General features: G+C 37.4%; 1 protein-coding gene across 3 annotated transcripts in view; it reads left to right on the top strand.

The window, feature by feature from the left end:
* lrp8 (low density lipoprotein receptor-related protein 8, apolipoprotein e receptor) overlaps positions 1–23466 on the top strand; it is a 161402-nt gene that overhangs the window by 123006 nt on the left and 14930 nt on the right. For all 3 annotated transcript variants that reach the window (XM_084128566.1, XM_084128565.1, XM_084128564.1), the window contains exons 8-14: positions 3753–3872; positions 4144–4269; positions 10160–10331; positions 15903–16130; positions 17285–17403; positions 18252–18391; positions 21978–22119. In XM_084128566.1, coding sequence (XP_083984692.1) covers positions 3753–3872; positions 4144–4269; positions 10160–10331; positions 15903–16130; positions 17285–17403; positions 18252–18391; positions 21978–22119 — 1047 coding nt within the window. The remainder of the gene's footprint in view (positions 1–3752; positions 3873–4143; positions 4270–10159; positions 10332–15902; positions 16131–17284; positions 17404–18251; positions 18392–21977; positions 22120–23466) is intronic.

The raw sequence follows: 23466 nt of genomic DNA, 5'->3' as shown, positions 1-23466 counted from the left end.
TTCCATTTTTATTTTATTTTTTTCATTTCATTTTAGGAACATTTTTACTCATTTTGCTATGGGCGATTTTAATTACTATTTTGATTTAAGTTATATTTATTTCAGGTTTAGTTTTTATTTATTTACAGATAGTAATTGTAGTGCTTCAACTTCAAATTTCAGTCAAAGCAACATTGCTAATTTTCATTCAGTTTTCATCTAATATTTTTTATTTTATTTTGTCTTTATTTCAATTATTTATTTATTTTTTATATACTTTTACTTTTAGTTAACTATAATAACCCTGACTGGAAGACAATTAATTGAGTAAAAAAGTCCCAAAGACTAAAGGTCTGTTCACTCCAAGATGAATACATGTTGTGAAAATTTGGTGTGATAAGCATTTTTATTTGAATAAACAGCCATTAATGTGTCTGTTCAGACTGTCAATGTGAGAGATTTTTTACTGAGAGGTGTTCAAATATCTTTTCCACCACACTGCAAAGAAAACTGATCAACCAATAGGATTTGTGCTGTTAGTCACATGCCCAGAACTGCTGCTGTTACATAAAACTATAGCCGTTTCTCAATACCAAGTACACAAAGTTCGGACTTGAGTCCTTGGTAGTTCGGACTTGACAAGTTCGACTCAGGAGAACGAACTCCCGAGGACGGTTATCTCGGCTACTCCGGTTATCTCTTTATGTATATCTAGGCTACAAATAAAACAAAATATGTTATAAACCACCACTCTGCCTCTTTTCATTTTCATTTAAAAAAATCTTAAACATAATGGCCACACAAATGTGGTTCAGGCAACGCAATTGATTATCTTCACTGCATATTTATAACAACACGAAATATAAAGCACAACCCTGACTCTTGATGAATGATGAATAAAAAAAACATTATAATATTGATCATTAAAACTAACATTTAGCAAAAAGAGACAGGGTTGTGTCATTTTATTTTATTATATATGTAAATATATTTAATATATTTAAAACATATAAAATATTTTATTATAGCCTACATGTTGCCTACATTCTCTTCATTACATATAGTGAAGAGAATATAGGCAACATGTAGGCTATAATAAAATATTTGATATGTTTTAAATATATAAAATAAAATGACATAACCTTTTTTTGTTAAATGTCAGTTTTAATGATCAATAATAGCCATTATAAAAGTATAAGTAGCCTAAAAGGTATAAGAAGCTATACAATAATAAAGCAAACGATTCAGTCAAACAAAAGTCAGCTCTCTAGGCTACAACGTTAAAGTTAAATAGACTAAATAAAGCTATGAAACTTCACTTTGCCCTCAGCTTAACGTTTTGCCAGGGAACAAATTATAGATTAATGAAACAAATAAAATAAATAAATAAATAGGCCGTTAGATATACACAAGACGATTTATATCTCATGTTAAACCACTAGACTAGAGACATCCGAGCCAGCGGCAAACGTCAGCAGCACTAGCCGAGGAAAGGCTGTTCTCGACGGGGTACATGAGCGCCGAGTGTCCGATTGCCTGGTTCTCACAACTCCGAAAACGTCAGATCAAATTTTCAAATAGGCGCTATCTTTATAAATAAACCAAAGATTTGATCTTTAAACAACTACATTCTCGCCTGAAATACTCTTAAAACTACTTTTCGTGACACAATTACAGCAGTATTTTTAAATTACGCTGGGTTTCTCCTCCGCTATTGATGCTTGCTGGTTGGTGTGAGATGCATTCTGGGATACCTGGCTGTCTCAAGTTCGCACAAGTCACCTCTCGATGCATCCTCGGTAAAAGGGGCGGATCAAGAACACATCCGGGGATTTGAACTGGACTTGGCTAGATGTGAACTTTGAATTGGAACAGTACTTGGGCAGCGACTGATGACGTTTCACAAGTCCACAAGAACAAAAGTACAGACAAGAACGCATATTGAGAAACGGCTTATGACATGGTGATGCTCACAAACAGTATTCTGCTGTGCAACAGGCTCAGACAAAAGGCATATAGTGACAAGAATATTTGTCTTGTGCGTAGTCACCTTGCAACCACACAGAACACGCTAGCAAGCACCTAGCAACTACAGTACTCAAAATAGTTATCTGCTCAGCAATGCCCTAACAACCACCCACAACACTGTAAAATAGTGGTGGTGAGGTGTACAGTGGTAAAACCACCCACGTTTTCTTCATAAAATGTAAAAACCGAGTTATTTTGTCTGTTCGGTTTGGTATTGCTATGACATATTGCACACTTCACCTTTACTTGCATCTGTATGTTAATGTGATCGATATGGTATTTAGGACCATATCTTATCTCATAGGACTCTCTTTCTTTCCCTGGTTATGTTTACTCTTGTATCAATCTTAAATGTAAAATACATCTTTCCACAGTGGCTCTTCAGTATAGTCTTAATTTCCTTGTGGGTCCCTCCACTCAACAGATGAGATTAGTACAGGCACCTAACGCACGACAGATGCCCGCCTTTGAGCCCTGTGCATTCTGGATCGGCTCCAAGTGGGCCACTGCAGCTATGCATGCTAAATCACTAGGACTGGTGCCAGGGATTACGCTTATACCACATTCAATAGTGCACCCTTTACTTGTTATACATGATTCATATATAGCCTGGAGAAAATACTGTTCCTGGCTTATCGGAGAGCGTCTCTCACCCGATTTTTGAGTGTGCTTTTCTCTTGCTCGCTATCTAGGTCTTTGTCCTGTCTCCTTTCATTCTACTGTCTTTCCTTTCCCTTATTTCACTTGAACTTTCTGTGATGTTCCTGTCCTCCGTCTATCTCCTTCTGTCAGCTGTTCCTCAGCATTAGCATCAGCTATTCTTCTCTTTCTCTTTCTCTTGCTGTCTTTCTTCCTCCACCTGTCTTTTTTTTGTTCTGTCAGGCTGGTTTATGCGTTTCTTGTGTTATACATGCACACCAAGTCACATTAATATCCACAAACAAATAGAATGAATGAATGAATTTATGTATTTATTTACCTTACAAATTATTTATATTGGCTTTTTATTGGCTTTGTAAATTATATATAATGATTAATAATTATAATAATTATGTCTTTATTAAATATTTACTGTAATTTACAAAGCCAATAATATATATATATATATATATATATATATATATTATTTGCTTGCTTGTTACAGTAAATATTTGTTTATTCAGATGTATTATCATCTTTCTTCTATGAGAGTCATAGTAAAAAAATGTCAACTGTAAAAAAATAAAACTGCTGTTTACATGACATTTGTGGACAAGGTTTTGAAGTTTCAGGCTGAAAAGTTGAAGTTAATTTGCAGTAAATCTGTGGTTGAGTCTTAAATGGGTTAATAAAAAAGAAGTTAAACCTTCTTGTGGTAATTGTGGTAATATTTTGTTGCTTTTTATTGGGTCAGTAAGAGCAGACATAATGTAGAGATGAAAAGTGATATACGTGTATTCTCCCTGCCATCTGTAATGGAGGGAGCCATCACCCAAAGCCCAAATGTGTTGCCTAGAGAAGAGTTATCGAGTGTAATAAAGGCAAGACCTTTGCCATATTACTCTGTCAGTCTTTCAGTTAGATTGCACTTACCTCATCACTTTCTCATAAAGTCTTCACACAAACATGAAGCTCAACCAAGAAAATTTGAAAGGAGCAGTCCATCATTAGCTGCTGTCAATGTTGCCATGGGTACTTCAGTCCAATTCCTGCTAGGTATGCTGACCTTTGACACCACCTTTGTTGTTGTTGTTTTTCTGTCATAGGTCTGAATGAATGTGCCATTAGCAATGGCGGCTGCTCTCACATATGTAAGGACCGTCAGATCGGCTATGAGTGTGAATGCCCCTCGGGCTACAAGCTCCTGGACAAGAAGACTTGCGGAGGTAACATGAATTTTATCTTAGATACCAACATTTTGATGCTGTGCAAGACTACATTTTCCACATTTTCCCAAGAGCCCTCTGTTGTCCTGCATTGTGAACATCTATGATTTGTTTACTCTCAGCGTCATCACTTTGAAATTGATAGTAGAGAAATCCCCAGATGGTGTTTTAAAGCATCATTTATCTTGTCTGTGGACACTGCACTACAAAAGCCTCTGTTCTCGGTGTATCTCTGCTCTGTTACTAATGCTTTTCTGATGGTCCTCTCCAGACATAGACGAATGCGAGAACCCTGACGCCTGCAGTCAAATATGTATCAACCTCAAAGGAGACTACAAATGTGAATGCTACGAGGGCTACGAGATGGACCCAGTTACAAAGACGTGTAAAGCAGTGGGTAAGACACTTAGCTTACAAAAGCATCTCCATCCATCACTATTCTGGACCAGGATCCTTTTTTTTCACATACTAATGGTGGGAGAAATTTTAACCATAACATTTTTGTTTATCAGATACGAGATATTTTGCGATATTTGTTTAAAAATTCGCATTTTTTTGTCCATATAATTATGGAATTATTTAGCTTTTCGAAAAAGAGGAAATAACTTTGAAAATATCAAAATATCTGAATTTCTGCATTTAACTATATTACACCACAACAGTAAATAATGTATTTATTGTCTTTATAGAAATGTTTTTAATATACTGTGTTATCTTAAAGAAGACAAATAAAATGGTCTCTTCATTTTAAATGGACAGCAGTATATTTAATTATGTCTTACCCTTTCAAAAAGGGGAAATAACTTTGAAACTATCTGGATTTCTTTATTAATTGATTAGTTTTGTCAATAGTTGTGACAAACATAATACAAATTATTTACAGATGTTTTCAAAGTTATGTTTAATCAGATCTAAGTTTTAGGTTGACGCAGACAGCAGAGAATAGACTGGACGCATGACTGTTACATACGTGTGACATACTTAATGCAATAAGCAAAGTACTCACACGCACAGGAATCCGCCTCTCGGACAGCTCGTAATCCCGATTTTAGTTCTCTTCCGCAGCTTATATGGCCAAACACACAGAATTATGTAAAAATGCCCATCTTGGTTAGTATTCAAGTAAACACTGTCAGTTATGTCTTAAATGGAGTAAACAGTTGAGAAAGAAAGCGTGAGCGTAACGGTATATTGGATCCGTGCATTAGCTCTTAAAGTGACAGCAGCCTAATAATCCTGCTTCTGTCTGTGTGCTTAATGTTAATCAAAAGACAAAATCACTCACTGCTCTTGACTGAATAACATTTGTAGCTTTAATAAGAATCAGTGTATATTTAATTCATACAGTGAAGACTAAGCAGTGTTTTATTTTTACATTTGATTATTGAATTTCTGTTGTTAAATAAACCTAATTTAGTTTGTTTTACACTGACGTTAAAATTACACTTTTTATGTAATCCTACAGTAAAACACCGCTGCTCACTTTTAGAAGTTATAGGGATGCTCTCTTCTCACAAAAAGGATGTAAAGCATGTATGTTGTTTATATCATTTTCAGTTTTTAAATATAATTTACATTTATTTTACGTACTTAAAGCATTATCATATTGAATATTGCATTATTTAACGAGTTATTGCATATCGCATTTTTCTTTAATATCATACAGCCCTATTGGTGCTACATGGCATGTTTTGTAATTGTGTGAGGGTTTTGTGAACCTAATGAAGCTTGTCTTTATTGTCCTTCATTTGCCTGACCAGCCTGTGTAAAACTTCAGTGCATTTACAGCACTCCCAGTAGGCTGGATGACAGCTTGAGGAACACTGTCATTAATGCACTGTGTAAAGCTGGCGTAAAAAAAAAAACATTCCCTCGAGCTAAACAGCTCACTGAAAACTTAGTGAAGTGATTTCACTCTTCAGAAATTGCATTCTGTTGTTATTGTGTTCAGGTCAGTTATATCCATATAGGTTTGTGTTGTAAGTTACAGAACTTACTGAATCTTAGTGCAAAGCAAGATATTTAGTATAATTCATATAATATATAGACTTTGTTTGTTTGTTCCATGATGTGAAGTGGAAGTATTGTGTTCAAAATTACAAATGCAGAATTAAAGTAAAATCAGAAATGTTATATTTATCAGCCATACTAAATTCTCTTTTAATACGTTTCAGTGATCTGTGTGTTTTAAATCACACTTCACGCTTTTTCTTCATCCTTTTTGGTGTGCCTAGAAAAGCTATTAAATCATTTTAATAGCTTTATGTTTTTGCCACAGGTATATCTTTCAAAATGTAAATAACTCTTTCTCTTTCTATTTCTCTAACCGCCTGCTCCCTTTCATAAACATATCAGGTGGAGGCACATTAAAGATAAGAGGGAGATGTGCTTTTATGCGCCGTGTTCCCAGACTTTAGTTTTTTGGGCATGACTGCCATTTTTTAGACACAATAGTAACTGCAAATAAAATATGGCCTTTGGGTGCTAATATGGGCTATAATGACTTGTGATATGAATAGAGAGTGCAGAGTGCAGTCAGTGACCCTGTTAGTAAAACGAAACATGACCAGACCAATTTCAGATTCAGGTTTTTTATTCTTTCAACTGCAGCCAAACAGAACAAAACAGACAGTGCCTTTCATATGTGATACTAAAGAAATGAGCATCATCGCTCGATACTGCATGCATTATTTTAATTAAATATTCTGTTACATCTGAATTAACGTAATCAGTTTGTTTAGATTTGAAGAGACAAATATTATAAATGAAAGGCAAATTTGCGGTAGTCACTCGCACACTGTCATTTGCCTACACTGGATGTGAGCATCGTGTCACATCAAAAGCAAATAGAACCCATTATAATCACTGACGTGGTCTACACTGATGTAGTTAGTTACTCCACGCACTTGTGTATGTCGACAACAGGACAAATAAAAGAGAGAAAGAAGATTCACTTTGACTCGTCCACTTTAAACAGCTCGTTTGCGTCTCTGTACAGACTTCAAAAGCATCCCGTCGTCTGAAACAAATAGATGGTTTATTTTAATGGTGTCCTGTATAGCGTTGGACAGGATTAAATGTTTGTTCTGAGCATTTTGTTTTGTAAACGAGGCACATTGTAATGGAGAGTTTGCAAAGAAACAACTGCATTGAATCTGACATTAGCTACTAGCTGCATCCCAAACCGTAAGTAAATTATTTCATAATGCTTTGTCTGTAAATGACAGGTTTATATGGATAATGGTTTCCAAACACTTGCAATAGTGAATGGCTGTTGATACTGTTTCATATGCAATGACATTAGCCAATCATAATTGTGTCCGTTTACTTACAATCCTTAAAGGACTTACAAGGAGCAGGCCCTTAAAATGGTTCATTTCAGACAAAGGGTTAGAAGGAAGGTTGAAAATCATGGAGATTCATTGTTCAAAAATAGTGGGAAGGGAACCCTGTATTATACTATAGAGCAATATCCGTATCGTATCCAGCTCTCTGATAGGCCTGTCACATACTGTCATTATGAGCGTGAGGTCACTCACCTGTTGAGAGTAAATCTGAGCCATGTAATTTGGCCTTAATGTGAGACTCAGCTGAGTGACATGACCGAGGGGGTTATGGGAAATGACTGGCACTTTTTCATGTCTGTCTCCTTCTTTTTCCTTTGTTACTTATCAGTCAGAGTGTTACACCCACACATGGATCATTTGATTATCTTCATGCTTTCACTTCCACCTGTTTTCCATCACCTCACTTCCTATATATGACACCAGAAATTGAGGAAACTGTCACACTGTCTCTGCTCTGCACACTGGGTGTCAGCCAATAAGGTGATGCCTGTCTGCGGTGTGAAACAGCATATGGAGGAAATCAAATACGTGTTGGGATGTGTCGTGTTGTCTTGAGGACTGATGCCTTGCGCTTATTCTGTGACCTGCTGTTGAAAGCATTTGAAGAAATGGTAGCAAAGTGAAGCACAATGTAGAATTGCAGTGGACATTGAGAGGGAGACTCAAAGATCCCGGCGACTGGCCTGTTAATGATGTCTGGGAACAGAACACAGTGTGTGTGAAGGGATGGGACAAGCTGTGCATCAAAAGCATAAATAAAATGATGGCACATCATAAGAGGATGATGGTGGATCCCCAATAAGTTAAGAAAAGCATTTTACCATAAAATATTGTAAGGCAACTGTTTTTGAGGGTTAAGTTGTAATTATTTTGATGTTTTTTACCATCCCAATTTAAAAAACCAGTAGCCAGTAGCTACTAACTGATATTAAGAATGGATTATTATTTTCTTTTTCTACATTTTGACAAAAAAATAAAAACGATACACTGCAAAAATATTGTTAGTGGCACTTAAATGAATTGGATAAAAATGGTAAATGTTGTAATTCATGTAGTTCACAGCATGTATTTTTTCTTATTTTTCTTAACATTTCACCATGTTTCAAGTATTCGAATGAGTTATTATAAGTCCTTTGTAATACAGGATCAAGGTAGTTTAAGAGTTCATATGCCCTTTTGCTTGAAAAAAATCTTTCGTCAGCAGTGAATCACCTTTAGAGTGAAGAGGCTTAAAGCACATACAGTATGGCCATGTGAGAAAGTGCTGATTTGTGTGTTTCTCAAAAGAAGTTGTCATGACGCCAAAGACTGTCAGCATGCTGCTTTATTTAAATGTGATGTAGCTCAGCTAAAGCTGGAAGGGACATATCTCTCTCCTTATTATTTTGCTCTCTTTCCCACCCTCCCTTTCAAAGATTGATCATTCCAGCAGATGGGTAAGAGATTGAATCCTGTCTGTTGCTGAAAATATTTGCTGATGATACAGTGGTCCATGATGGCTTTCTGAAGATCAGCAGGAAATGTTCTCTTTCCAACACAATGTGGACAGGCTTTCCATCCACCTGTCCAACTCACAAGCACCTCAGCAAAAACAGTATTTGGCTCAGACTAGATCAAGTTTGAAAGAGTGAGATGGCTGGGGAGGAAATGAGGGTGGAGGAGAATAACAGAGACATGAGATCTCATCCATCAGTTCCATCATCCACCCTACATCACTGCCAAACCTGAGCGCAGTGTCATCTGACCACACAGCACCTGCTGCTCATTATTCTCTCTCTCTCTCTCTTTCATGCCCTGCATTATTCTCTGTTTTCACTCTTTTTCGCTTTCATTTGTCTGTAACACTTGACCAGAAGGCATCCGTGGATCATACAGTCCTGTGAAGGAAGCTTTTGCTGAAAGGGAAAAAAAGTCTGTGACTATCCCAAGGAGATAGAAAAGCATCAAGTTATATGTAAATCTAATTTTGGCAAATGGTTGAAATCAGTCATTGTATAGTAAGTGTATATTTTTTCAACTAAATGCTGTTCAGTGTAGGGGACCACGTGACTCAGAAAAAGGGAGAGTGCCCTTGCTGTTACATAGAGGATAAAATAAGAGGGTCAGTGATATTCTGTGTTGGCATGACTGAGCACCAAACCACAGTGACTAAGCTGCCCAGCAGTACACACACATGCTCATATCTGCATAAACACCACAGTGCAGGTAATTACCTGGAAACACTCACACCCACTTTGGCCACCCAGAAACCTGAATCACATGGTCTGCAGGTGCACTGCAGACTAACACACGTCATTCATGGGTAAACAAATGCTGTAGTCCAAGTCTACTCTGCAAATGAAATGAGCAATAAAAATTTAAATCAATGCTTTTACACATGGGTGCGAGTTGTGTGGTTAAATGTTTGCTGTCCATAAGTGTGTATTTCTAATTAATAAATAGTATGAGTGCAAATAACACATATAGAGGTAAAGAAGAGTCACTGAAGTTTACATTTTAAACAAGTCATGAATACTTTTTTATTTTATTTTATTGTTATTGTTGAATGTTGTGGAAATTATTCTGTGGGTGATTATGTGTGTATGTGTAGGTTTATGTGTACTTTGTGGTTTCGCTATGTTAATGAAAAAATCCTTTGTAAAAATGTTTGAGTTCGATTGAAATCTCTTGACCTTTCAGAATTTGGTATCTTAAATGTATCATAAATGTGATCTAAGTTTGTGACTTATGATCTCTTCTCAAACAAGCAAAAGTCTGTTTTTGTAGGTTAATTGAAACAAACGGGATATCATTTGTGACTTGTTTCCTTTTTCTTTTTTTCTTTTTTTTAAATCTCAAAATGGCCTAATATTTATTGGTTTATCAGCTCAATCATCTGTTAGGATGATCCCAGGATAACAAATTAGCTGACTGATGAAACATTTTCTGTTCCCCTTATAGGTAAGAGCCCATGTCTCATGTTTACTAACCGGCATGAGATCCGGCGCATAGACCTGGTGAAGAAGGACTATACACAGGTAGTGCCGACCCTGAAGAACGCTGTGGCCTTGGATGTGGACGTTTCCACCAACAAGATGTACTGGTGTGACCTCTACCATCGCAAGATCTTCAGGTATATCCAACATTACACAACTAAACAAGTAGTGCAGTGCACATCATATTGCCTCCTAACTTGACAGCTGTTTAATCTTTATTTAAAAAGCATAATTTGCAATTAGTGTTCAGTGCTCAGGTAGGAGGAGAAGGTGCCATGCTGAAGCCCTCTTTTGAGAACCTCTACCCGCCTCCTCTCAGCTGGCTGATATTTAAATTCATGAGAGCCATAGACCTGCCATAGACCTGCCATAGACTTACTGGAGATTTTCTCACCGCAACGCAACCAGCATCATGGATTGAAAGATGTGCAGGAAATTGCTTGCCTGCTCATTTTCATGCAGACTTTTTCTTGGGTTTCCTCTGTCTTGTGCTGAAAATGTAAGGGGGTTATGCACTGACATAAGCATCCTCGGATAAGATCAATTTATTTGAGAAGCAAAATTGTTAATTATATAATATTTCTCAATATGTTGTTTTTACTGATCAAATAAATGCAGCCTTGGTGTGCATAAGAGACAAAACATAAAAAAAATATTACAGACCTCAAACTTTTGAACGGTAATGTGTATTGTATCATGTTCTAACTTTACGATAATACTTTATTGCAGTATTCCTGTCATTTCCCACTTCTCTTACTTCATAACGAAACCCTTATCTTAGTCATTTTTGTCCTGATGAAAGGACATTCTAATTCCTCATGGGAGGTCTTGAATAAGCTCTAGCAACCATTTAACAAAGTCATCTTATCAGTCGGACAGCAGCCTGTCACACAGCCTGCCTGTGCTACAACAGCAGCTGAAAAACTGGACCAGCGTTTGTCCTTTACTGTCCCAGTGTGCATGCTGGGCTGTCATGCTCGAGTCTCCGCCTCACTTCCTGAAACACTCGGAGTCACATCAGCCTCTAGGATCATCTCTAAATCATTTCAACCGCACCATATGCTTCCCATAATTTACCTCCCACAATAAGGCGTCCCATTACTCATCCCCTCTCCCCTCAGGAGGGCTTGTGTTAGGACGGCGTAAGACAGTTCATTATCGCTTTATAAACCCCTCAGAAGAATGGAAATACTTCTGCATGTCTGCAGGGAGTTTAATTTATGTCCCTGGTGGAGAGTGGCATGAATTAGTAGTTACAGTGAAGATGCAACAGTGTAGATGTCAGTTGACAGCTAAAACCTCAAATGAGGCAAATACATTTTAAGGGCCATTGTTTGAATCCACAGTAAATACAGTATTACTTGAATCCGGCATCTGTCTATTTTGAGGGTTATGTGGTTATTGAGCTGTTTTGTTATGATGAGGCTTGGTTCACCTGCATGAGAGCTCAAAATGACTCTTTTTGATTCAACATAAAGGTTGATAGATTAGATTCATTCCAATTAACATCATTTTGGGTTAATGTGATGCAAGGCTCCTACTGTAATTAAGATGTCAGAGGGAACCCGAACCCCACTATTTAAACAGACAAGATCAAGAAAATCACTGTTTTATCCTTGCGTGAACACAAAACACCCTGTGGGTTGCACTTTGATAGATGGTTTGACTCACTTTAACTTGTTACTAAGTGTTGTGGTGAGCAAAAGGACATTATTATTTCTGTTGTGTTGTACTGAGTAGCCACACCTACAGTTAAATTTAAAGGCACACCATGCAAGAATTGTACCTTAATATAACAGCTTCAAAGTCATTTCGGTGGTAAACAAACTCATAGTAGGGCGAATCATCCTGGTAGTAAAGCTTGGGGGGGACACTGGGAAAAACCAGCAATGCAAATTTGAGAGGGGCGCCCCCGAAAAATCTCGCGAGAATCACGACTTGCTTTACGGCAACGACGTCACACACATCAACAACATATGAAGCACGAAGACACTTGCGCGCATTTCAGACGTGATTCTTGGAAGACTCGACGATGGAAAAAACAAAGAAAGCGCGGTCGGAAGAGTGTAGGAAAAGGAAGAGAGAATCTGACTGCGTGAGGAACCGGACAAGAGTCCCACTCGGTCAGGCTTTCACTCGTTGGTGCGAGCTAAAAAGCAGCACTGGATGCAACAGCGATGCTGACCTGGCGATCTTGTTGATGGACTAGTAAGTAAATCTCTTATTTGTAAACGACGCTGTTGACGTTGATTCCTGCGATTATCATGAGAACAGTTGTCAATATCTCACATAATTATCAGAACATAAATAAGCCTAGAGGCTGTAAATAGTGTAAACGAGCACAATTTGCAAACTATTATGATAAATTGCAATAATCATGTCTAATGACATCATAACGGCCAATGTTATGAAATAATGCAACACAAATGAAATTATACAGTAGGCCTAGACTATAGGCTATTTACTTGTGATTTAGCTGCAATCATGTAAAAACGTTATAAGCCAGCAAACGCGGTAGGCTACTTTATTATTATAAAGTAGTCTAACACTTGACATAAACTTATTATTATCCTATTACCATCATCAGTAGTTCAGTAGACTATTCAGTAGCCTAATATTTGTATGAAATCGTGAAACATTACCTGGTCAATATCTTCAGAGTCTATCTGTGCCTGTTCCATGCCCGATGCTTCTATCCTACCGAACAGGTACCGGTGTACAGGGTGGGGGTGGGTATTTACGACAGTGCAAGTATTCCACAGCAACTCTAGGGGTCGCTGTTTGACAAAAACACAATTTCTACATAGTGTGCCTTTAATCAGTAAAATATTACAAATCAAAAATGTGAATGGCTGTCATTTTGATGGCATTATTCTTACTGGAATTTCCTCTGTAATTTATTGTGTTGTGCCTGGTAAGGACATGGTTTTATAGTACTTTTAAAAATGTTGCTGTTGAATTTGGTCCATAATTGACTGTACTAGTATATATTTTTTTCAATTATCTCCTTTTACTATCATTATAATGAATATAAAAAAATGAACATGCAATTAAGTGGTTGACATCACATTATATTGAACATCTCATCTTGTTTAGTCACATTGTTAAAGTGCTGAACACTTTATCTCTTTATTTTTTATTCTTTTTGTCTCATTTGTGAATCATCAGTGTTTGAAAGGGGCCAGGGAATCTGTTCCTATTAATAGAGCTCCTAGTCAAGCCAACGAAAGCACAATAGAAATGTTCCCTGGCTTCTATTTCCTCTGTCCTTGTGATTCACTTAAGATCCTCTCTGAAAAGAGTGACTGAAAGTCCTGTGTCTTTTAAGGGGAGATGGGCCTATTTTGATGGCTGTTGAGGCAGTATCTGTTAAGGGCTCTAGTTGACTGCAAATGGAAAATTACCAGGTTATAACACAAAGCACCCCCTCACTGCCAATTTCATTTTGATATTAAAAGTAAATATTTTGTAGATTTGAAGTAAGTGTTTTAAGATTTTAAACATTCTATTGGACAAATCTACAAAGTTTTAATGCTGGTATTTCTACCAGTAACCAGTTTTCAATTTTCTACCAACATGGTAAAAGAGTTGACAGGATTTTTAAGCTTATTATTTACTGAAAGTCATACATAAAATGACTAAGCTAAAGGTCCATTACCATAAACTTCAGCTCCATCCGGAGGCTACAGCTCAGCGATTGTAGACACTGTAAAGACAGTAAAGACAACGATGACGTTGATTTTACCACATCAGTCTGAGTGTGAGTCCAATGATGAAACATTGAAAGAAGTAGTTATTCAACTCGAACCTCCATCGCAAGGACGACTTGAGCAGGACGTTTCTCAGTGATAAGCTACTCAGTTTGAGGTACATTGTGATATGATGCAACTGTAATTCCTCAGCATCAGCATTAACAAGAGTATGTCCATCAACAAAGCGATGTGTATATTTCTAATTTATTGCGGTGCACATGTGGGAACTGTATCAATAACGGTGCATACGTTAGCCAGGTGCTAATGTGAATGACTGATGTAACAAACGTTTGTAAAACAAATCTTGCTCCATCCTTTATCTTTACTCAAAGTAGTAAGAATGACAGACAATCTGCCTTAAAAGACACAGTTTTAGGTTTTAGGTAATAGTGCGTGGCCCACAGATGATTAGCAGAAGTATTTCAGTAAGACAGTAATAAAGCCGGAGACCTAAACAATATAAAACTACATATTTTGAACACCCGGTAGAAAATATATACATCAATAATTATTCATAATTAGAGGTTGTGATTCTGAGGAGAAAGCTCAGAATAAACTGGGGATTGGCCCATCTTTCAAGAGCAAGCATTTTGTGAATCCCGCATTGAAGTCTTGAGGATTTGAGACTGATTTGAGAAGCAGTCGTCAGTAAAATGAACTTTGAGGGCTGGACAAATTGTTCGCGGGTGGACAAAATACAACATAGGTGGGCGTTATGCAAATGTATTTTCTAGTGACATAGAACTGTAGGAAATAGAAAATATAAACGACTCGTAAAGGCGGTTCAGAGTCGATTATTTCTTTTGGGTGCACTTTCGACTTAACTTTGCAGAACGTTTACACTCACAAACAGCTATATTACACACTGCATGAAAGGGAATATTCAAAAACCATAATAGGGTCATGTTTTTGAAAGAAGTCTCTAATGCTCACCAAGGCTGGATTTATTTGACCAAAAAATACAGTAATATTATTATTATTATTATTATTATTATTAAAGTTTGAAATAACTATATTTTATTTTTACTTATTTTAAAATGTAAAATGTATTCTTGTGATGGCAAAGCTGAATTTTTAGCAGTCATTCATTAATCCAGTCTTCAGTGTCACATGATATGATCCTTCAGAAATAATTTGAATATGCTTATTTGGTGCTCAAGAAACATTTCTTATTATTTTCAATATTGAAAACAGTTGCTGCTTAATATGTTTGTGGAAACAGTATTGAAATAGAAATCTTTTGAAATGTTTACAAATGTCTTTATTGTCATTTTTGATCAATTTAATGCATCTACAATCTTACTGACCCCAAACTTTTGGACTGTAGTGAATAGTATATACAAAGATTACAGACAAAATGTCTTTTATTTCCATATTGTGTTTTTGTGAAAATATGCTTGTTAGTATAGCAAGGAGAAAGAGGAAACACAGGTCCGGGGACAAGCCAAAAACACACAAAATATTAGGCTATTATTTATATATATATCACTATTGGCACAAGCTACTCGCTAGTTCTTGTTTACACATGTACAGTATATGAGCTTTCAAATGGCATCCCTTTTAGCAAATGACCCAGGTGACACCAAAAATATTTCTCATAAGGCACTTTCTCATGAGTGCTGAATCATAAGATCAGTCACAGTCACATCAGATTTCACCATGCTTCAAAAGGCAATCATATCTGCTTCACTGTAAATCACTGTAGTTTTCGTATACAGGAAAAGATCACAAGAGTCAGCCATTTTGTCCTACAATTGTTCTTTGAGAAACATGCAGATGTTGCTTCACTTTGCTGCCTACAGTATGTGTATGTAAACAACAGCTGTGAGTGCCAGATATTCATGGTGTGCTTATTCACCATGAATCTGACGGATGCGTCAAATACCTTGTGAATGTTTATGAATAGATAGATACATAACATCTGCTTAGATTAACAGTCTGTTTGTTCCTCTTCAGTGCATACATCAACAAAGCCAACGACACTTCCCAACAGATCACACTCATAGACACTGCACTACATTCCCCAGAGGGCTTAGCAATGGATTGGGTCCATAAGAACATCTACTGGACCGACTCTGGACACAAAACTATCTCTGTCGCAACTGGCGATGGCAAGAAGAGGAAGGTGTTGATCGACACAGATCTTGGCGAACCACGTGCCATCGCCGTTGATCCAAGACAAGGGTAACAAATAAATGTTTATAATGTAAAAATCGGGGCAGACTCGAAAGTGGGAATGTTGCATTAAATAATCATTAATTTATAATGAATAATGTTAATAGGATGTATGTGCATGATCTGTCAACACACCGAGATTTTTGCCAAAGGTTCCTTCACTTCGTATGTATAATTTCTTCTTTTACTGACGTTCATCATGATGAATCTTTCCCCTCAGGGCTCTTTTCACCATATTACAGAAGTAGAAGAGCATGAAAAACATGCAAATGAGTCTCATGCTGGTCAGCATACCAACTAATTGTTGCCTGTGGTTAAAGTGCCCACTTCACTCTTATAGGGCCAGAGCTATATACTGACTCTTTTTAATGAGCATACACTTACCTCTTCATCCTATTTTTGGCAGGTGATGAGCCATCGGAGCTCCCTAATTTCCCCCTCAACTGTATCTCATTTGTTTGATAGCATGAAGCTTTTGTGGCTCCAACCCAGGAAGCTCCTTAGAAAGCTCTACTGTTTTTTGTAGAGTTTTAAAGCTGTCATTCACATATCCCCTAGTCTTTTGGCTAATTTAAATATTTTCAGTTTCCAATAAGAATGGTAAACCACCGTTTTACACATTTTACCCTGTTTAAATTCATTTCGCAGTATTCCACAGATTTTCCCACTAGCTCTGAAAATGCGGGGGAAATAGATTTTGCATACTTCTAAGGGAGCCTCAAGATGCAGCCTTAAAATTATATAAATTTATAAAGACAACTCAAAATCAAGATATTTCTTTTTTTTTTAATTTTTGATTTTCTCTGAAGAACGAGTCTTGGAAAACCTGGATATGTGAGGTAGCCTAATTTTAAAAGTGTGATTTCTAGACCTGGAAAATGTATGTAAATTAATAAAATTCTATAAATTCATGGGCATTTTATATAATTTTTTTCTGGTTATGCCAAGCTCTACAAAATTGTATTGAGTAGGAAAAAAAAGGTTTTAAAACCATTATCCTTAATCCTTATCCAGTAAATCACAAACAAATGTAAGTCATGGGCCCTTTGAATATTGTTGTCGACAATAGGCAACCTTGGAGTCGCAAAGGTTGAGAACCACTGGTCTAGATATGGCCGTAATTCTGATCATGAACGTTTTGTTTGTTTGTTTTGACCCCCCAGGTTCATGTACTGGTCGGATTGGGGAACGCAGGCAAAGATTGAGAAAGCTGGAATGAACGGAGTGGATCGACAGGTTCTGGTTTCAGAGAGGATCGAGTGGCCCAATGGGATTGCGCTCGGTAAAACCTTTTGAAAGTTTTGCAATTCAGTTCCTCCGTTCACAACAAATGCATTCACATCTTCAAATATAGTCAAACTAGAGAAACACACACTAGAGAATAGCAGAAAAGACAACAAAACATAAAAGAGAAACAGCAGAAAGCAAAACAAAGCATACCATACCAAAAAGCAAGACATGAGAAAGCTGCGTTTGCCATCATAACAAGACACCAGCCAAAATACCTGAGGAGAAAGAGAAAAACATTAGGATCAAGAAAGACCAAACAAACACAGAGGCAGAAGGAGAAGAAAGAGTGTTAATAATGAAGAGCAGCCTCCTGTGGCCAACAGGGCTTTGAATCATTCACCTTCATTGTTCCTCATAAATCACCCGTCAGTTTGGGAAAAACTAAATGGAATTGCTCAAGCAACGCTGTCAATATCACCATTATTTCCCTAGCTCGCTTAACATAAAACCCATTTGAAAAAGCAGTTATAGATAGAAAAAAGTTATTGACAAAAAAGGTTGAATTGAGAATTGCTTTGTCTGTATTGAAACAAAATACATTTTTAATGGGAAAAAAGAGCAAGTAGCCCTGCAAAGCTGTAAGATTTTGGAGCGCATTGTGTTTTTTTTGTGTGTGTTTTTATTCATTGTGCTTTCAGCTGTGCATTTCATTTCAAACTGCCTTTATTTTTACTTGATATATGAAAAATAATAGTATATGAACTGAAATATGAATTATCCCTTCACATTATTACCCACTATTCAATGCTTCATTTGACCAATCATATTAAATTAAAAGCATTTGTTGTATTATTAAAGCACTACATATACACTACATATAAAAGTTCTTTCATCTTCCAGATCTATCTAGTAGACGACTCTACTGGGTCGATTCCAAGCTTCATCTGATATCCAGTGTGGACCTGAATGGAGACAACCGTAGAGTTTTGCTGTCCTCCATGGATCATCTGGGACATCCCTTCGCCCTGACTCTTTTTGAGGCAAGCAAATTTATCAAATAGTACTGACATTCTCATTCATGTAAGCACAGATGGAGCGACATTGACAAAAACAAGCCTTGAGATGTTTCTAAGCTTAGTTTGGCTTCACATAAACAAATGTTTTTTGCTCACAGGCTGTAATTGGAGAACAAGGTTCTCACTGTGAGATAGTAGCACTGGCAAGAGATGGATGGCTGTGGGTGCTTGGCACTAGCCAAAGACGCAAACCAAATTTTTACTTTGGCAACTCCTTTGGCACCTGAAGGCAGGACCCAGCCCAAGCAATAGATAGCCTAATGCCCTTCATCAGGCCAGTCGATGAGCCAACTCAGTAAGATGGAAACCTGGGGCCGAGCCCTAGAAAAAGGGGCCTTTTACTTTTGTCCAGGGCACATGAGAAATGAATGCTACATTACTGCAGTACCCTTGAGGCTGGTCCTAAAGTTCTCCACTTGGCTGTTGAAGTTGCAAAGCTGTAACTGACAACTGTAGCCAATAACTTCCCATAACTTTTTGGGTTTCTTGTAGATGTACTAAAGGAGCATAGGGATATTTCTGTATGAAACAGTCATGTAGTCTTTGGTGCAGGAGCCACTTCCAATAAGCTCATTATTTTGGTTCATTATTTTTAATTGCATAATTTCTCATTCCTCCCAGCTCAAATTACATTTATTTTCTACACGTTTCCTTTTGGTAGTTGATAGCTTAATTGATTAAACCCCAGTAGCAGATATATACAGGTGGAGCTGGGGAAGGTGGAGGGTTTCTGAAAGTGTGCTGCAAAAAGCGAACAAAAAGCACTAATACCTAATTCTGGCATGAAACTCTAGATGGTGCAGGCTGATAAGTCTTTGACTCATTTGGTAGCGATCATATCATTATCTACATAGCACAGCTGATTGGTTGCTGTTGCATCAGCCTCCAATGAGCTGCAGCTCAACATTCAAACAAATTCTGAGGTGTTGCTGTTAGCAGTCTGCAGCGTGCTTTCAGAAACCCTCCGCCTTCCCCAGCTCCACCTGTATAGATCTGCTACTGTGGTTTAATCATGTATGTTACATGTGCAGCAGGAGCAGCCTGTCTTACATGCTCACAGCAATGTCTGTGAATGTATTGGCAGTAGTAAGTCTCGGTACTTGTTCTGTAGCAGCAGCAGCAGCAGCGTAGCAGATCTGTTCCACCAAGACCAAATACATTAACAATGCCATATCCATTACCATGCCGATCTCTATTACCATACCAATCTCCTGAGAGTTGTCATGACAGAAAAGGGATAGTTGACCCAGAAATAAAATTTCTGTCATCATTTACTGACCCTCAAGTTGTTCTAAACCTGTATGAATTTCATTCTTCAACTGAGCACAAAAGAAGATATTTTGAAGTTTGTCGGTAACCAAACAGTTGATGGACCCCATTGACTTCCGTCTTCAAAATATTATTCAGAGAAATGCCCAAAAATGCTCTTCAAAATATTATTCAGAGAAATGCCCTATATTCCACGTCTTCAGGGTACATATGATAGTTTTGTGTGAGGAACAGAACATTAATGAAATAATAATATTAATATAATAATTTAATTGTATAATATTATTGATTTTATTATAATGAACATACAAAAAGGCCAACCATTCAAAAGGTTGTGGTCAGTAAGCTTTTTGAAAGAAATTATTCATTTTATTCTGCAAGGACACATTAAATTGATCAAAAGTGACAGTAAAGACTTTCACATTGTTGCAAAAAAAAAAAAATCAGTGTATTAGAATGATTTCTAAACGTTCTAAACGATCATGTGGAGTAATGACTGTTAAAAATTCAGCTTTGCCATCACATTTCAAATACATTAAAATAGAAAACAGTTATTTTTAATTGTAATAATGTTTAACAGTATTACTATTTTTACTGTATTTTTGATCAAATAAATGCAGCCCTGGTGAGGATAAGAGACTTCTTTCAAAAACATTTAAGAAATCTTGCAGTTGTCAAACTTTTAAACGGTAGTGTATTTATTTTGCATGTATTTATTTAAACAATAGTTTAAAAAAAATGCTAATTCAGATAAACATAAGTGAGAATGTGATATGAGAACTATGACAGAGGGTTTTAGCAAACTAAGTTCATTTATTTTAGTGACTTAAACAAGACAATACTGGACCCCACATATTGGCTTCCGACATGGCAGACCTTAAATTGCATATACGAAATTTACTCAATTTTTCAGTCACCTTTTCAGACAATGTGTGACCTTTACATTGCCCTGTCTCATAAAACAGACCAATATCTCTACACCAGCTTTCAAATTATTTCATTGGTTAGTGGGCAGCATTGAAAATGTCAAGACAAATTCAATCCCACAGGGATAGTTGCTTCTTCCCAAATGAAGCGAATATGATGAAAGGTTTTAATAAAGGTGCTCCCCACACTCAAAGAGTATAAATTTCAGACATAGACATTAAAAGCCAGCCTTTTGTGTCATAGATTAAAGCAGTTATCTAGATCAGATATGGTGGCCTCGTTGCCCATGCATTAGATGAGGGCTGCAATGCGGCAGAATTTGAATGCTGTCTTGTCCAGGTTAAGGAGTCCTACTGATCAGCTGCCACCAGCAGAAGCACCTGATGGGATCCACTGGGATCCAGCAGCCTGACCTTTCCAAAAAAACACAGCTCTGTAAACATCCTCTAATACTCGGAGCCAGACGATCTCTTGGGCATGCTCAGTCCGCTCCATCTTCTTTTTTTGCGCCCTCCCCTCATTTTCTTTTGTTACCCCAAGAACACCCCGTTCCGAACTTCCTCATCCATTTCCGCGTCCGTTTGAAAAGGAGACGAATGTCAGGTTGTCATAGTAACAGCCCCATCTCACCATGCACATTTGCAATTTTTCTGTAGCGGCTGATAAGGACTGTTTAGAGGAGGGAGGCAGATGGAGAAGGGGAGAATGTTGAAAGTGGTATTGTCAGATAGTCGAGCGCGTGCTTTCCGGCTCATGTAGGTGTAGATACAAAGGAGAGATAGAGCTGCGAGCTTTAATTAGCCTGATGAAAAGGCACAGGAGCCTTTATCTTCATTGTCATCTTCCTCCCTTTCTCTCCTTTTTGGTGTATTGCATACATAAATACATGACCAACCAAACACACCTGCTTTTGATTCATTCTATCCAAGTGTCTTTTGTGTCCTGTGTATTGGTATTAGAGGGCTGAATCAGAACCCAGTGCAAATCTCACAGTAGCGGGTGGTTTTACCTTTAGAAACCGCCTTTGGGAGTAGGCGGTCAAAAAATACAGCCCGGGTCTCGCAGTCCAGCGATTTGCCGCATAACAAACAAGAAAGGAGTCAACAAATTAATTATTTAATTTGAAAGTTTTTTAGTATTATTTATTTTCCAAAATAACAATTTGCATTTATTCCTTTATCCACGCTTTTATCCAAAGCAACTTGTATTCAAGATATCAATTTTATCAGTTCATGCATTCCCTTGGAATCGAACCCATGACCTCTTCATTGCTAGTCCCATGCTGTAATGTTTGAACTAGAGGACTGCAATTGCTCCTGCTTGTGCAGAATTCACATTCTGTATGTTTCTACAGGACCGGGTTTACTGGACAGACTTGGAGGATGAGGCCATCTACAGTGTGAATCGACTGACAGGGCATGATGTGGCAATGCTGGCTCAGCATCTCAACAATCCGCTGGATGTGGTGGTGTTCCACGAGCTCCAGCAGCCTAAAGGTGAGAAATAAGTGTAATGCAGTTTTCTTCTTTCGCACCTGACTTAAGTCTACCTGGGTCTCATCTACAATCGACATCCCCGAACATCTACAGTCGACGTTAGTTTACCTGTATCTGGGTCTCGTCTACAATCGACGTCCTCGTTCAATAATATTTATACTCTAGCGCGTCTCCTCATCAACGTCGGTTGAGTCCCCTAACCCTAACTTGCTGCGCAGTAATAAATAAACAGATTCCAGAAAATGCCTTCGAATATGACTGATTAATATATGACTATGATAAGCCTGAAAAGACAATTTAAAAGACCACTTTTTTGAAACATGTCGCTGCATGGATGTACTGCTAATGAAACATATCCAGTTGACGTTCATTTGTGTTAAATAAGAGGCGATCTGGCGCTGGAATCTGTTGTTTTTGAAGTCATGCTGAATGTTGGTTGCCAATGCTATCAGTGCCGGAACATTCTCTTTTGGCTCGTGCGCAGTCTTCACACAGACGAGCATGTCAGTCTATCGCTTAATGCTGAGACTCCCTATTCTTTCCGGTGAAATCACAAAACAAAATGCACACAAACATGTCCATGCTCTTGATATCCAATCATTGATGAACATCTTTGATTTAAATGAGGAGAGAAAAATTATATATGAGGGTGGATTAGAAGTCGAACCTCTGACATGCTTAACAAAAGTTTTACCACCAGACCATTAGGGAATACGAATGCTAATCACGGATTTATGTAGCCTATTTATTCACTAACTTGAAGAATCTCGGGACTAACAATATATTTTAGATACAATAGATGTAAGAACTAAACTATCACATTAAAACATTTCTGGATTTCTGGACATTGTAATGTTATTTTTTTCAGCAATTGTTATTGTACATAGCTGATATAGCATTGTACTAGCACACACACACACACTCCCGTTTCACCCACTTTTTAAAACAAAGTTACGCCACTGCTCATTTCACATGTACAGAGGCCATTTTAGGTACAGTGACAAAAACTCCTGCTTAATTCAGCTAATGCCTCTCAGGAGCTAATAGAAACAATGCTTGAACCGTATTCTTTTCACAGTGTCACCTTTTTAGCATTGTTATAATGATGAGAGGCAAATCTTTGCTGACTCTTTTTTTTCTAGTAATAGTGGTCCTATCATTGAATAGCATATTTATGGGGAATTGTTATTCTAGAGACAGGCAGAGAAAATTAAAGAAGCTGTTTGCGTGTGTGTGTGTGCAGATTTGGATTCTTTGTTTTCATCCTTTTATCACAAACAGACCACATGCAGCGTGCCAGCAGAAGAGCCAATTTACAGACTCCTTACATTAATAAATGAGAAGTGC

The sequence above is a fragment of the Abramis brama genome, assembly GCF_963993115.1.
Source record: "Abramis brama genome assembly, chromosome: 11".
NCBI classification, from domain to species: Eukaryota; Metazoa; Chordata; class Actinopteri; order Cypriniformes; family Leuciscidae; genus Abramis; species Abramis brama.
The sequence above is the reverse complement of the archived record's forward strand: the minus strand, read 5'-3'. Positions and strand labels throughout refer to the sequence as shown.